Source organism: Cygnus atratus, chromosome 1, assembly GCF_013377495.2.
Source record: "Cygnus atratus isolate AKBS03 ecotype Queensland, Australia chromosome 1, CAtr_DNAZoo_HiC_assembly, whole genome shotgun sequence".
NCBI classification, from domain to species: Eukaryota; Metazoa; Chordata; class Aves; order Anseriformes; family Anatidae; genus Cygnus; species Cygnus atratus.
Window position 1 is genome coordinate 63,354,357 of NC_066362.1, and position 17,549 is coordinate 63,371,905.

Here is a 17,549-nt window from a genome sequence, read left to right on the forward strand (position 1 = left end):
GAGGAAACACCTTCGCTTTCATTCTGATTCCCCTTGCCTTTAATTTTGATTTCCTGTTTCGATTTCTTTTTCTTTCATTCTGATACTTTTTAAACTTACAATTATGGATCTTTAAGAGATAAATAAATGTAAAAGCACAAGCATGACAACACACTGCAAACTGACAGAAATACAAGCAGACCAGACAGCATGGAATTAAATGAACAAAAATGGCCAGTTTATTCACTGGAACAGTTATGCATTACACTGTAATTTCAATTTGAACATAAAGATGTAAGAATCAGTATATTGGCTTCTTTTAATTATTTTCTTCAGCACTAGAGTGTTTTTCCCAACCATTTGACTGCATGATCATATTACACATGTTACAAGCACAGACTTTATGAATCCCTCACAAGGCATTAATCTGGGATTGTCTACAAGGACAGGAAAGAGTTAACATGGGAGTTACTTCAATTTTAAAAACAAATGATGCATTTTTGGAAACAAGAATTATTTAACTTTTTTTTTCTTTTTTTCCCTTTTTCCTTTTTTTTTTTTTTTTTTTGCTTTTAGCATAAAGAAGCAACAAGAAGAGTTTCCATTATTCAGTCTTTAGCAAATGAACATATATACTTTCATATTCTTCACCATCTAGAAACACTTCATCATTTAACCCAAGAAGGCAGGACAACATAATGTCAATTCAAATAGGATTAGCTGAGTTATCACAGCAGAAAACATACTGTATACAAATTTGTGTTTGTCACAATCTCCACCAATGTTAAAACTCTTTTGGAAGGAACACAGCAATCTGTATGGTCAGTTAGATACAGAACATCATGCAAATGGAAACATTCAATAGATTACAAAAGTCACAAAACATCAATTTTCATTTTTTAAAGTTGTTTACAAAGGATCGAGTTAATTAACCCCTTAACAGTCAGACCACAGGGCTGAAAACCAATAGGGAAATAACTAATAAAATGGACTTAATCTATCCACTGGTATAGCACACAGAGCCATACCTATGGACAGGGGGGAAAAAACAAAAAGCTAGATTACTCTTATTTCTTATTCACAGCTGATAGAATAACAACTCAGCTAGCAAGCCAGTCTACTCAAAACTTTTATCAATCACTTTTTTTCATTGATTTCCAAAATACCCTTGAAATCAAGTAACTGTATAATTTAGTTTGCAAACACTCTTCTCCACTGTTTCTTTTACAGCAAATAACGATAATCAAAACAAATATGGAGCTTCATGGAAAGACACTTCTGAAACAAAGCCCTGTCACCCAGAGTCTGCTTGCACATTGACTCCAGTCATGGAATACAGGACTTTTGCTTTACCCTTTGTCAGTTTGTTGCTCAATCGCCATTATATTTCATGAAAGGGATTTTCAAGAACTCCACAGGAAACAGATTAAAATCCCATAAGGATTTAAGCCATGCACCTCAGAATGAAAGATACAGAGTCAGTGATAGTCCTCTTGCCTTTCTAACATGAGAAATATGCATATCACACAAGAATTAAGAATTTTCTAGCTTAATTATGGATATGGAAAAGCTACATGATGTTAAGAATCTCATGCAGGCATTTTACGTTGCATATTTAGATGCATTTATGCCTGAAGGCAAAAGGCAATTGCTTTTTTTGTTTCTTTCCACAGGATGCTTAACTAAAAAGAGAAGAGAAGAGAAAAGAGAAGAGAAGAGAAAAGAGAAGAGAAGAGAAGAGAAGAGAAGAGAAGAGAAGAGAAGAGAAGAGAAGAGAAGAGAAGAGAAGAGAAGAGAAGAGAAGAGAAGAGAAGAGAAGCTTACTGGTTAAAAATTGTCTGAATACTGTATATCCCTTTCATACTCACTGCACACACAGCAAGCAAAGGAAAACTGAAGAAAAGTGATGACCGGAATTTTTAAAGAGGTAACTATAGCAATTATCATTACTTCCAAGGTAAAACATCAGTGTCTGCCATTTTCAAACATAGATTTCCTAAGTAGAGAGAAATTTACAATAACCCAAGTGGATGCACATCTTCCATCAGAGAAAGGAAACAGCCCTCAGAAGGGTTGATGCAATCTACACCTGATGGTGATGATGAATCCAGCTATAGCGGAACTGGCAGCGCAAATCTTGACACTGGCATGGCATGCTGAGCAATAAGGTTGGTATCAAAGTAAGGGCCCAGGCTCCTGGGCATTGTTCCCAGCCTGATGAGGACTGGTCCATATTTTACAAACAGCTGTATTTCAGTATTCGCAACCTAACTAGCACAAGCAGCCTTTGTAGGTGAGGTCACGTTGCATAAGTGAGGTTATATTTTGTAACATAATCCTTCGGTTAACACTTTAATATGGTAAATGGCTTAAACAAGTTATCAAGTTACCAATCTTTTAAAATCAAAAGTAAACTGAAGGTCATCTTGGCATTAAAATTTGCAGCATTGCATTAGTTATAGTTCACTCTATGAGCCCTACTGTATAGCTATGGTTACATTAATTTACCGTGAAAAATGTGGATGGAGCAAGCACAGAGGTGCCAACCTGTCAATCAGAAAGAATATCACTATCGCCTCCACATAGAAGGCAGAAACATCCATATGATTAGCGTGAGAAATGATAATATTACCTCTTTCTGTAAAAGCTTCTATTAACCTTCTGATAGAAAATATATTTTCCTTACTATTATATGTTACATCTTTTGTTCCCCTTATATTTCAATCTTTTTTTTCCTTTTTTTTTTTTTTTTTTTTTTTTAATTTCCACACATTTCCTATAACTGGATTTCCAGACTTTTATCATTTCACCGAACAAACAATATTTTTTTCCACTGCATTGGAAAATAAAACCCAAAACAGAATGCTGCAGAAATAAAAAGGCTATTCTAAAACCAAGGAAATTTCAAGGCCATCACAGAGAACAAAAACTACATTTCAGATACGAAAGTCAGAGCAGGATTTGAATTGCTTCCTTCCTGCTTAGGACACATTTCAGCAGTTCTGAGTATACTCAACCATTAGGCAATATATATATCCTTTTCTTCTTAATCTTTAAAAACCAGCATAGATAACACCACATCATAAATTAATTTTAAATGGACAGAGTATAATATTTTGCAACTCAAAAAGAAAGAAACAAACAAACGAAAAAACCCTTTTGTGTCTGTTTTTTTCTATGTAAATATTTCCTACAAAATATCTCACAAAGTTGCATGCTACCAATCACTATATAACAAAGAAGAGTTTATCATCTCAAGTTCAAGATATGTATTTTATTTTGTACTGGTTAACTGACAAAAGTTGTCCTGGGGACCTACACAGTTTTATAACTTACAATGCAATAACTACAGCCATTTGTACATTTAAGTTGGTTTGTTTCTAGTTCTCTTAAATTTCCAACATTTACTTGTTTTATTACATATTAAAAATGCAAATTGAAAACTTAGAAATGAAGAATTTAAAGCTTAAGAGAATAAAAAATTTAATAAACCCACTTATTTCTATAAAACAGGACCACAATTTCTATGCCATTAAATGCTGTTTTGTAACTCTTGATCCACATCGACATACCAGTACAATGTTTCAGTTTCCCAAAGTTGCTCTGCAAATTACAATCAGAAACAAATACGTTACTAAACAAATGTTCCACTATATCATTTTTTCATAAATTCATATCTATATAGAAAGGAAATGTATTTCACTGAATTTCTGTTTAACTAAAATTCAGGGCAAATGTTTGCTTTGGATATGAAAATAGGAAAAACTATTCCAAGTACAGCCTGTGGTAACTTTGTCCAATGTGCAATGCAAATTCTTTTTTTGTTTAACAATATACAGAGCTGTCTTTGTTGGACATAGACATTGCCACTGTTTTGCAAGGTAACTATACCAGCCTGGCAATGTCAGGAATTGTGAGGTGCTCTTGGAAGGCAACATTTGCCTCAGACAATTTTTTATTTTTATTTTTTATTTTTAATAAAAATCAAAATAGCAGCTAATCTCCATGTCAAACTATGATAGAGCTGAACAAGTTTTACTTGACTTTCGTATGACAAGACAACACATCAGTTAAGTACGATACTAAATAGTTATGTAAATGTATACAAGAAGAATCATGTGAACTGCATGGAAACCTCAGCAGAAACACTGGTGAGTATTGTCTGTTTGTTCTGATTAGAATTTGATATCAGTCTGTTCCTATTTTCCCCACCTTTGACACTGAATGTTTTGTTACAATAGCTCAGCTGCTTTGCCAAGGCTGTATGACATACACAGTTGATTACATAGAATATTTCTATTTACAGCACCTTCATTACTGGTACCATGGAAATAATGATTGTTAGGCACACTGATTGGTCACTGATTCTTTCCTCTGCTGATGTTTTGTGTATCATAACATTTGGTAAGCAATGTTACTAACAGAAGACTGAGTTCATTTTCTCAGATTCAGGCAGAATATAAAAGAATTATTCCAACCATATCTGCAGCATTTTTTTCCAGCTGCTCTGTACCTAAGGCTGTACTGTGTTTCTCTCTTGTAGATCACACTCATGCTGCAGGGAAGGAATAAAGATGTGGAAATATCTAAGCCTTTCTTCCGTAAATAAATTAAGGCCACCTGACCGAGCAAGGAGTCTGCTAGTTACCAACAAATAGGCACCACTGAGGACTTCTAGCTGATGGCCAATCAGGAAGCCCACATATGCTGAACACCTTACATAGCCGCTTGCCTTGCTGTCAGGTATTGTGCAAAATAAATTCTGCTATCCTTGGTTTTGTTCTGAAACTTGTTATTTAAAAACAAACAAATAAACAAAACAAAATGATTTACTCAGCTTTTACAGGAAAGAATCTTTAACTAGGAGCACTGTGCACTGTTGCGATAGCGTCTGCGTAGCGTAGATCACCTGAGTATTTGTCATAAACTGACATTAGCTAAGGTTCTGTATCTGTTGATTTTTGGCAAGGAAAAAATGCACTACAGTAAAGTCCTGCTAACTTTGATCCACCATTAACCCTACCTGCAGCAGTTATTTCACCACAAAATACTTCACTTGAAGTGCCTACAACTTGGCCTTTCATACTAGCCTTTCACGGTAAGGCCTCAAGCTAGTATCCTGAATATGGGAGCAAGAGGAAAGAATGTTTTTAATTAGCACACAACATTTTACTTGTTTTAGATTTTTTTCTCAGATACCAAATAGAAAGCAGCCCAAAAAAACAGCACCAATTCATCTACTTGTCTGAAATGCAAAAATATAATCACAATGCAAGCAAACAACTGAAAACAAATCAATACATCATCCTTTCATCTCCTTCTTAGGCTTAATAATTATCTTTCAGTGAAGAGCTAGAACAAAACCAGAAGCTAGTGAAATCGGAATTCAAAAAACAAGTGCATAAACAATATCAGTGCAGCAGCAAAATATACAGTCATTGTTAACATTTCAATTCCACCCATTGCCAGCATTTTTGTGCAAAAAGAATTGGCCATATGCTGGCCAATGCAACAAGCCTCTTTTTAATATTAACACAGTCATTCTTCGCTTAAGCTATTTCTGCTTGTTTTTTAAAAAATGAAATCAATTAAATATAATTCTCACCAAAAAAAAAGACTATTTTATAAACACAAAATTATGGTGCAAATAAAGTAAGAAATAAATATCACACCCTTAATGACAAAAGGAAGTTTGAACTGGTTCCTATGGCCGAACTTAGAGGTTGTGAGGGTAGGATTTTAGTAACTTTTTTTTTTTTTTAATATTGGCTTAAGTCTCTCATTTTGTCAGAGGTAAAGCCAAGCAGCTGGGAGGAATAACTTTGTTGAGATATTAAATTTCACTATACTTTAGTTGTGATAGCAAAGTTTGAATACAATCAGAGGAACCATAAAAAGTCTTGATAGGTTGGGCTCTGTGCTTTGTGTTCTTCTTCTCAACCTTCCCTCAGTTGCCAGAGCTGTGGATATGAATCCAGACTTGTCGATGCAGCAACAAGGCGGGATTGTCTACCTGCTTGTTGGGAACAACCCAAATCTTTGTTGCATGAACTCCACTCTGTTTGGATTTTCTCTTACGTTGCATATGAAGATTAGGGATAAGGAGGAGGCTTAGAGAGACAGTTGAGAGGGGCACATTGAGAGCTGGAATGTGGCTGCTCTTCTGGAAGAGCACTAGGACTGAAAATTAAAAAGAAAAGAGAAGGAGTGCTTAAAATACATGGCAAACATTTTACATGCATGTAAATTGAACAACGCTGGAAACAAATTCTAAAAGGTGATAAAACAGCATCTTTAAATCTGTATCCTCAAATATACAGGATAAATAAAATCCTCAGCGCACACACTCGTTGGCACCTGGATTTACACATGAAATGCCATTGATAGCCTGCCTGCCAGTTTCTGTATGCAATTGTTGTTTGCATGCTCTGATGAAAAATGCTCTTTGGAAAAATAAATGCATTTGTGAAATGGGAGAACAAATTTGAAGGGCGATATACAGGTGCCATCTTTATGTGAGCGTTAAGAATTGTATATATACAACTGCTTAATTAATCTAAATGAAGGAAAGTGCTAATCTGGAAATCAGGTTTCAGCACTTCATGAAAACAAGGTCTCTTACTGAATGCAACCTATTAACTACTACATTCAAACAAATACAGTGTAACCTTCCTCATCAGGCAACAAACATTATGTATTTTGTAATCAACACTTCCAAAGAGTTTTTGTTTTACATTTTTGAATCCTCTTCAATTCTGTCTTTTTGTTGTTGTTGTTATTTGACTATTTTTCATGAACAACTGTTCTGATGACAGCATTCACCTGTCAAGCCTCTACATGTGCATTTAGAGCGTACCCTGTAATGTATTGCAGAGGGATCTGAACTAGCTTTCAACAAACATGGTGTGGTTGGAGCAGCAGTCTAGCAGTGGCAGCACAAAGATAAGGGGCAGCTAACGGGAACATACCCCACTTCTTGGTGCAGAGTTCCAGGATGCTCCTGCTAGAAAGCTTCAGATATGCAGGCTCAGCTTAACTCAGCCATCTACACCACACAGCAGCAGGCAATGCGGACACAGCTCAACTGAGTCCCATATCATTCTGCAGCCTTGGCCTGTGAGGATGAACTTCAGCTCATCCAGCTGATGTCAAGCTAAGTGTCAGCCATTAAACATTCAAGGAAAGCACATGGCAAAACAAGATTCCAAAATGGAATACAAATAAATGGAATTCATTAAAAAAAAAATGTCCAGGAAGAATTTTTACTTAATGCTTCTTTAAGTTATTCCAAGCTCAACAGCATGATGTATGATGAATCACAATCATTCACAGCCCTTTCTTCAAGAAAATTTGCCTTTTCCATTTTCCTTCTTTAGAAACTGTGCTGTTACACATTATCTCTACAGTACAGACTATTGAGTGCTGGCTGAAGGAATGCAATTAGTCTATTGTTGGAAATGAATCAATTTGAAATGCCAGAGGTATTTGAAAATCTGCCATTGGAAATGCCAGCAGTACTGAAAGCGTCTATTTCCACATATAGCATCTACTTCAGGAAACAAAGAATGGCATTGCACTTTCTTGAAGACAGAAACAAGTGTGTATCATCACCATTAAGAAAGGTGATGACAATGTCTGTTTTCAAATCAGGGGAGCCAAGAAGATTATGGCCAAAAATCTGTAAATATTGCAATTCAGCAGGAGCTGGAGTCCTTGCATTGCTGGGCTTATTTGAAGATCATGGACTTGCATGTCTTCAGTTAAACTCTCTGTCACATTTATGTTCCTGAAGATGAGTTGCCTGATTTGCAAAATGGCTGGTGAGAGCAGGTTATAGGAGCTTAGGACCTCACTGGCTTCATTTTGCACTTGGCTGTCTGAGTAGGTCAGTCCCAAAGTGTTTAGTGTTTTTTAGGACTATGACTCCTCAGTTTATATATAGTCTAACATTAACCACCTAGGCATAAATATTTCATCCAAAATATTTTCTTGAAGCTTAGTAGTAGGACTTGTTTAATCAAAGACTCTGAAAGGACTCAAACCTGTCTAAGTATTTCTTTCCATGGCTGTAATCATCCTTTTGTTCTGTCATATTCTGCAACATATAAATGCAGATAGAGAACCTAAAGAGGGATCTGAGTAAGATCTTTACCTACTCCTCTCAAATGAACCTGTGTCAGGAGTGACTGAAGATGGACTCAAAAGCTCTGCATTTAATCTAGAACTTATGAAGAGCCAGCTCCAGGCTTCAGCACCTCCTAAGTTTTCAAGATAATCTTACTAAAAGCCCTACTCTTAAGACTTTCAGAGAAATTAAAGTGAATTGAAACTTTAATGTGACATCTGGGGAACATGAACAACAAGGTGGTCATGTTAGCCTACAAAGATTGCCTGGCTCTCCTCCCTTGCTGCCCCACTGCTTTTTTACAGAGGACTTCTGTAATTGTCAGAAAGGAACTGAAACTATTTTCCTTGCTCATTAGCAGACATGTATTTGTCTTTTGGGGGTTCCTTCCCAGCTTTAAATATAAACAACACTGTCCTGGTTTCAGGTAGGACAGAGTTAATTTTCCTCCTAGTAGCTGGCAGGGTGTTATGTTTTGGATTAGGATGAGAAGAGCGCTGATAACACACTGATGTTTTAATTGTTGTAGAGCAATGCTTACACCAAGCCAAGGACTTTTCAGCTTCTCGCTCTGTCCTGCTAGCGAGCAGGCTGGGGGTGCAGCAGGAGCTGGGAGGGGACAGACCCAGGACAGCTGACCCAAACTGGCCAAAGGGGTATTCCATACCATCTGACGTCATGCTGAACAATATATAGGGGTGGCTAGCCGGGGTGGGGGGGCCGGCTGCTCGGGGATAGGCTGGGCATCGGTCAACGGGTGGTGAGCAATTGCATTGTGCATCACTTATTTTGTACACATTATTACTATTATTATTATTATTATTATTATTATTGTTATTAATTTTCCTGTCTTAATAAACTGTCGTTATCTCAACTCACAGGCTTCACTTTCCCGTTTCTCTCCCCCATCCCGGAGAGGGAGGGGGGAGGGTGAGCAAACGGCTGTGTGGTGTTTGGCTGCCAGCCGGGCTAAACCACAACAAACACACATGTCCATGCTTCAAGGCAGAGGACTGGTAAGGAAACGGCCACAGTTAGTACTAATTATGTAGAGGAATGGCCTGAAACAGGACCTCTTTGAGACACATTGGATTCTCCTCTATACAGATATGTGCAGCTTCATTAATGTACTGCCATCACTTTTACTACAAAATCATCCCTGACTGCAAATACTGTAACACAAACAATTCCAGAATATGCTCAGGTTAGGAAGCACTAGGCTTAGAATTACTTTTTTTTCCTCTTCACAGTAATTCTGTATTACTTCTCACTTTCAAATACAAGCACATTTCTATGCACAGAAGAAATATAAAACTTTGTCTCACCATTCCCTTTTCAACCAATAATAAATATTAGGGGCATTGGGAAGAGAAAAAAAGATTACAAGGTTATCAGTACAAGTACCTTTGCAGGAACACATATACACCCACCACTTACAGGCCTAGTAGGTTTGAATCTTATCCTAACACTCTACTGTTACACCATTCTCCCTTCAGAAAAACAGTACATCCAGTTCAGTAATGCAGATTACTGTAGCAGTGTCTAAACAAAAATTACATCATCCATCAGGCAGAATCAGCAAGTGACACATGGCATGCAGTGTGCTTTTTATGGCAATATAGGTGATCGTGGTAGCAGGTCCTGGAGCTGAGCTATCGGGCATATTGACAGTCACAGGCAGTAGAGGCTGGCAGGTGATATTAAGGACACGAAGCAAGAGAAAGCCATGGAAGAACCTGAAGCTGTTGAGTTTTAACTGAGAATAAGTAAGAATATTGTTACATTCTGCCCGTGGAATATGTGCTGCTCTTAAAATACTTAGTTTTAATACATTATTGTAAACCTCTCTTTAAAGGCTGGTATCATTTGGAGATATATCCATTCAGCTGACGAATGAGGTCTCTGTCATTTTTTTGTTTCACTCTTATTGCCTGTTTCTAAGCAGCTCTTCTCCCCCACCACAGCACTCAAAATGCTAATCATATATTTCTAGGATCAATCGGAAAATATCATGCAAAGCCCCTTGGTGTTAGTACGTACTCTGTTCTTTCTTAAAGATGTCATTTGCATGCAGTATTATATGGCATAGATTGTAATTGTAACAAATCAGCAATGGAAAATACAAACAGACCGGTGATATTTTCAGAATTGAACCATTTTGCATGCATTTTACCTTATTTTTATCTTATTTCCTTAACATTTAATGTTATTTTTAGTTTATTTCATATTTTATACAAAATAAAAGCATTATTTCTTATAAAATAATTAATATTGCTTTCATTTCAGTGTTACGGGGGGTTTGTTCTGTTTTGTTTCTTTTTTAGATAATTTGGGTCTAGCATTTGGCCCAAAGACAGACACATTCTTTTTAATATTGGTTGACAGTAATGTTTTGTTCTTGTCCAATATCAGACAGATTTCTACAGATGCTAGAAAGGGAGGAACATCATCCAGTAACTTTCAGTGTAGTCCTACATTTGGTTGTTTGCACCACATTCCCGGACTGAAAAAATGAGGTGATGCATAGAAGGCAGTGTGAGATTTTCATGCATTGCTTCATCAGTTTTCTTGGAAAATCTCTAAAGAAAGTTCTCCCAGATTCTCCAGACCAGGTTCTAATAGAAGTACGCAAACATAAGCAAAAAGACAGACAAATGTATAGCTAAACACGTTGACTAGATGTATCTTGAAAATCTGTTCTTAGGTTTTTTTCCAGTGTGGTTCACCAAAACCTTTACACTGGACCCAGTGCACTTTCATAGCGACTGTGAAAAACCCAGAGATACACAAGTTCCATTTAAAATTCAGTACAGATGCTTGATGAGGAAAAGCTCTCTATGTTTGATACCAAAGTTCAGACTGAATCTATTTGTGTTACGGTCAGGCACAAAAACTAGTTTGAACGTGACTATACATACTGCAGGATGTGGAAAGTGTCCGTGTGAATTACAAGTCTTAACAAGTTATTGCTTGATCCCACGTGAAATGCCACTGAGATATCACATCACTGCGAGAGTAATGTTAGTGACTTAAAAACAAGCATACCTCTCTCTTAAAACGTGTGACTTTAGGGCTGGGCACAGCTTTAATCTTCCTCATATGGTATCGTCACACGATTGAAAGCAGCTGTGCCACACCAGGAGGGACTATCACAGGAGGAAGAAGGACATTACAAGCTCCTGTCTTCCTCCTCTCATGGATTTAGAAAATCTGAACCAGTAAGTCTAAATTTTGTTTAAAGGTTCTTAAAAAGCCTTTTTTTTTTTTTTTTTTTTACTCCAAACTTCAATTACTTTATATAAAGCACTCACAAACATCGTGCTGACTTTATTAAATCTGTTGTTACGCTTCACTGCTTTATGAGGCTATGCAGCTATGTGGCTGAGACAAGCAAGGCATCAGTGTTAATATACCAAAAAGAGTGGGGTGTTTTCGCTTACTGGAAGAGTAACAATCTAGTGGTAAAAAATGATAGTCATCTGAAGGTCAATAGTTCAGCCAAGTGTATAGATGTGTGTTCTTTGTAGGATGACTGATCTGAATTTTTAAAAATGTTGATCATACAAATAAAAAAATTTAACCTTTTAAATATTATTGCTTCCTGTATACTATGGTTTTGGTTTGTAAACCTGCCAAGAAAGGTTTCTTCATAAACACATCCAGTTCTGATTGTGACTAATGAGATCTTTCTAACTGAGGAAGCGTTCAGGGACAAGCCAGAAATCCCTGAGACTTGCCTTTGGAACATCCCCTTCTCTGCTGGTTTGTCTGCAGAACAAGGCCACGCTTGCAAACAAACATAGGGCAGAGGTAGATCAGGTAGGTCTTCCCTTCTGAGAAGGATATATAAAATTGCAGGAACAATTGTTTGTTAGCATTTAGAGGGGGAACAACAGAGAAGCACAGATGAAAAGGCTGTTCCAAGGCCACTGAAGGACTCCCCATGACCTGGCAGAACACGCACAGCAGTGCCTGATGTGCAGCCTGAAAGCAGTACTGCACCCCTTCCCCAGCCTGTGTTATGGCAGATTTCCACACGTGTGGAGTTTAGCACTCTGTGGGAAACAGCTTCATACATAATAAGGCTGTAGATCAGCTGGTTCTCTATAGATCAAGGTAAGGTCTAAAAATAACATAACCTGTTTCAAATTGCAGAATATAGTCAGAAGTGACTATATGCACAGAATATACTGTGAACTGCTAAAGATATTGTCATCTCTTTTTTCTTAGGTTGGTTATTATGCCTTGATTAACTCAATCACCTCAGAAGCATGATTTGGCCTTTGCACTACCTACAAGCATGGACACAAGAGATTACTTTTAACAAGATTAGGAACTGACTACGGTGAGACTGAGTTTCCAGATTAGGGAGAGCTGAGAAGTGCCTGCTAAAAATCTCACAAGTGCCTTTAAAATACCACCTTACAGAAAGAGAAGTCTGTGCATAACTCTATAATCAAAAGCCCCCATTTAAGTAAATGTATCTAGCAAAAAAAAGTTAAATCGTTACTGTTTTGGCATCATTGAGGAACTGTCTGCATAAAAAGACCAAATGAGGACTGCAAGATTCAATTTTGCATTCTTTTCCATGTTTTTACATGGATATAAGTGTTCAGATCCTGTGGTTCATGTTTGTATTGACCCTGCAGAAATCATCACTGTTCCTCCAGTTGATAAGTTTGCTGTTACAGAAGAATCATAGCAAAGAGGCTTTGTTCAAGGAAGACGAGGGGAGTTGCAGACATACATGCAGCTATGTGCAAAGAGAAAAGAGTTTGTTAAGTTTACCTGACAGTCTGGCAATCTGGCCCCCTGGCTAGTTGTGAGCCGTGTGGCGGTATGGAGGCAGCAGGCTGCTGACAATCTACAAGAAACTGATAAATTAGACATATATACAGAGAGATTACAGAGCAAGGGGTTAGTAACAGCAGTACACAGGCTGCGCATCTGATGCGGAAGATTTAGTGAGGAATGTTTGCTCAGTTCCTTATCTGACAGAAACACCTTTTTCCTGATAGTAGTAACATTACTTCTCGCCTTTTTTTTTCCGTTCAGAAGAAGTAGAGAAGACATTTTCGTTTGCCCTCCCTTAACACCGAGAAATTTTTGTTTAAACAGACAGCCTAACAGGCTGTCTTCAGAATCTGGGTTTAAACCTTGTACTCATTGTTCTTCTGTAGGTGATGAAGCTGTTTTGCTTACGTCTAATATAAAAAGTGTCAATAAAGCTACTCAAAATTTCTCCAGAGAACTTATATCCATAAAAGAGATGCCATCTCATTATGGTATTGGAGAAAATGTTTGCAAAAAAGTCTTCACAACTTCTAAATAGTGCTTGTGAGAATTATTATTTTTTTAGAGAAAAGAAGAGGGGAATTGTTACATTAAGTTTTCTCTATTACATTTAGATTATTTTATCAATTTTCTGTCAAAGCATTTTCCACATAAATTACTTGCAAAGCTGTACTCTAGTTCTTATTAAATAACAACACAACCAAATAATCCTTTGAAGGATGAAAATAGCTTTAAACTCCATAATATTTGGAGGAGTTAAGAAAAGTAGCCAAACAAGACATAACCCTCCTTTGCAGCTCACTAGTTTCCACCAAAATTTACGTATCTCAAGATAAGCTGGTTTTCCCCACATTAGTCTGGCCACAGCCTGCATGACTCAGATTGTCAGAAAGCGCACTCATCAGGGTCCTTTTGAACATTTAAAAATACGGGTGAAATTCAGACCAACTGGAGAACTACTGGAGATCACTTTTTGTCTCCAGCAGGGTTTGCAGATCTATCATTAACTCTAGCTGCTTTAACTTGATTCTCAACCCAGAACTTTGGTGGTAAGGAGTTACCTAAAAATGAGATGACAAGATTTCATGTGATAGGAAAGAATTTGATTGATTTATTTTTTTTAAATGGCTGCTACTTAAAGCTCAACATCAGTAATCTTTTCCCTTTAAAATATGGGTGGCTTCTGAAATTCAGAACTATTTTTTGTCTCAGTCAAGTGGAATAACCTGTCAGTAATTTCATATCAAGTCTTTAGATGATAACAGGTACAATGCAGAGCAACACAGCTTCCCTGCAACAATGAGCATCATATCCAGCACCATGACATTTCATTTTTAAGACCAGAAAGCTTCTCCTTACTTCCTATGAAATTCTATGCTGACCTCCAGTGGGTGGAAGCAACGTACCCAAACCACTAGTTTCTTCTTGCTTCAGCTAGCAGGAGAGGATTTTGGACCTATTTTCAAGCTCACAGGTATCTACTTCAGAAATATATATGCATAGCTATATATGCTGGCACCATTGTGTCAGGAAGCAGAAATGGAACAAGAAAGGATAGTAGGCCATTCTCTCATATGCCAGGATGGTCACTGTGGTCCTGACAGCAGAGGAGTACAAGAGTTTGCAACATACCTGAGCTATGAATAGAAGGGTCTGTCACTTCAGCACAAGGTTCAGATAAAAGTGGTGCCTGACAGACAGAGCAGGCTAACTGTAGAAAGGAAATGATGGTCAAAGAAAAAGTTAGTCTTATTCTAAACAAACTAATTTGCTGAAGTCCAAAGCAAAGTTGTCTCTGACAGCTTAAAGGAGGTAGTCAGTGAGAAATGGAAGACAGCAGAATGCTATGTGATGAAAAGGTGTGGACAGGTTTCACAAATGTAGAAGGTATTGTTCTGACAGGCTTTGCCAGGAACAATGCAAATGCCTAATTTATGATCCTATACTAATATCTCAGACATCCTGCAAACATTTTATGAAGCCTCTTCGTCTGCTAGATTTGGCAGAGTGCATAAATAGAGAGCCAGATCCTGCAAGCATTATGCAACCTGGATAATAACTGTTTGACATAAGCAAACTCCCTAGACTTCACATGAGGCAGCAGCTCTACTTGGCACGAGCAGCACTCACAGAATCTGGCTCACCCCCAGTCACACCAGTATGAAACCTAGCGATCCGCATGAATTAAAATGGCTGAATTGCCCTCCTACACCCTCCAGGAGTGAAGTTTTTGAGGATTACGCTACGAAAGATTTAAGCAGAATGCATATGGATTACATCTATGCATTTCAAATTCAAAGGGACTCATATCTACTTATGTCCAGGTAGCTGTGCCAGAGCCAACTTTATTCCTTGAATGTTTAATCCTTTTAAATGTTTCAGAGCATTTGTAACCCAAATTCTTTAATGCCATGACAGTCATAAAATGACTTCTTGTTATGGCGTGTTGAAAGGTGAAAATGAGAAGACGATATTTGGTCTTTCTGTTCTGCTGTGGAGCTCCTGTCTGTATCAAGTAAAGGATTGCTTATTTCTGAAATGCCCTATTGAAGGTTAAAAGTTTCAAACATGTCTTTACTGGCTTTGTGATCAATGTCACATACCATAAAGACAGGGAAAGACAGGCATGTGGGCTTGTTATAAAATAGTAATAATAATAAATTACGTTGTTAGAGGCCTGTTCCCCTAATTTTCAAACCTGAGAGAGTGCCAGTCTAGCTACCAAGCAAAAGGACAGTTTGTCATTTGTGCAAAAGATACTTGGGGAACAGACATAGATTATATATGGTGTGTCCTCAGAATAGAACACCAAAAAATGATAAAGTTATTAAATACAGACTATTTTATTTCTCTTATCTTCTCTACTTGCTGTGAGGAAATGAACTACTGAGGCAGGGTATGGGCTGGCTGATGTCCTAAGAACCCTTTTAAGATTCTATGAACCTGTAATAAAGAAATGCAATTCAGTGACAGTTTCAGTCATAAACAGCAAAGAGGAGCTATTCTACATGCACAAAAGTCCTATGTCAATTTGCACTGAATTAAGCAGGACATGGAGTACTGAGTCCTACAGCAGTATCAGACAATGGTCACTGTAGAATCTTTTGGATCTTCAGAGGCTTGATTCCTACTGTAGATTAGGTCTGTTCAGATTTTCCAGTTCTTAACATTTCAGCCATTTGCTAGGAATGACAATGTGAAGGGCTCAGAGATTTTCTCTCACACATTAGTCACTGCTGATTTTCCTTTGGAATCTAAGGCCCAGTCCTAATTGGGCTAATCAGCTCTTGATGTAAGAGATTTAAAAATAACAAGCTTAGTGAAGCTACATCTGCTTATATGAGGACTAAATGTGCAACTATAAATTACTTGCTGAGAGCAAATCTCAGAAAAAAATATTTTCCTGTGATTCCCTTTGGCTCAGCCACCAAAACAACACATTTTGCTCATGTCACAAGGTGTGCTCTGCCCTCCAGTCTATGAACTGGGTGACTCCAATCAACACAGGGCTGCTAAACTGGATTATTAGTGTCTGAGAGGTGGGTTTGCCTGCTGTTGACATCAGCAATGTCCCCAGTGAAAATCCTATGTGCAAGCATTTTTAGTCCCACCTGTTCAAGACCAAGCAGGCTGCAGTGGAACATTCCAGTACATTTTGACACTCAGTAAATTTGACAGCACTCTATAGAGATCAGTAAGACCAAGAATAGTAAAAATCCCAAGGTAAGTGTTGGGGATGCTATGAATGAGTAACTGATATATATTGTGCCTAGTTCAGTTAATCATTAGAGAAAATTTTCTTTTATCTGAAAGGATTAGACCGAGTCAAGCAACAAACCAAAGTGGTGTTTTTCCTTTGTTTGTTTGTTTAAAAACAATTAGTGTTACATATTTGGTATTTCTGATATGGAAAACATTGGGAAATCAGTTCCTAATGAAAAGAAAAGCTCTCCAGAAATGCTTACGGAAAAATGTGAGAAAGAGGCTTTTTTCAGTCTTTTAAAACAAACTTTTCTTAGTATCCCATTGACCACTCCATGATGACTGAAAGTCCTTTCATCCTAGCAAAATGTTTTAGAGCATCTATAGCAATTTCACTTTGTGTCATGCTACCCAATATTAACTGAACTTGCTACATAAAGTTTGAAGAATTTGATAACATGTCCATGAAGATGTTATTGACAATTTACTTGAAAACAGAAGCTGTCCCTATTTATATGGTAATTACTTATTTTCTTCTCTCAGATGTCAAATTAATAGGAAAGAAAGAACAGTTAATAAGATGAGTCAAAAGTATTGGGCAAAGAACAAACCAGTAGTCTTCTGGTCATGCGGAGGCAGAAATATGTTGCACCACACTGCAAGTCCTAGAGACAATAAATCAATCATCTCTGCTCAAAGGTAGGGAACAAGGAGAACTTCCAAACTCAAATGACAAACGTGATATGTCAAGAAGAACAGGGTAGAGGTTATTAAAACACGTCCATCTTGCTGAGTTGAGGTTTGTAGAAATGCTTTCAAATTGTAATCTGAAAGGATGAGGCAAGTCCCAAAACTGTTTCTGTACAGAGGAAAAAAAAAATCCTTGTTTTGTGTATATATATAATTTTTGTACTTTGTTAAAAAAAAAATGTTTATGCTGTTATTTGAC

At 37.3% G+C, this 17,549-nt stretch overlaps 1 protein-coding gene across 6 annotated transcripts in view; it reads right to left on the bottom strand.

Annotated features, from left to right (window-relative positions):
* Positions 1-2,739: 2,739 nt before the first annotated feature.
* BICD1 (BICD cargo adaptor 1) overlaps positions 2,740-17,549 on the bottom strand; it is a 177,325-nt gene continuing 162,515 nt past the window's right edge. For 2 of the 6 annotated variants that reach the window (XM_035550840.2, XM_035550838.2), the window contains exons 8-9: positions 12,893-12,968; positions 6,025-6,159 (exon numbers count right to left, since the gene is read on the bottom strand). In XM_035550840.2, the coding sequence (XP_035406733.1) occupies positions 12,921-12,968 (48 nt within the window). In that variant the 3' untranslated portion in view covers positions 6,025-6,159; positions 12,893-12,920. Of the gene's footprint in view, positions 6,160-12,892; positions 12,969-17,549 lie in introns of all 6 variants that reach the window. The other 4 variants (XM_035550841.2, XM_035550844.2, XM_035550843.2 and 1 more) reach the window with 3 other exon arrangements.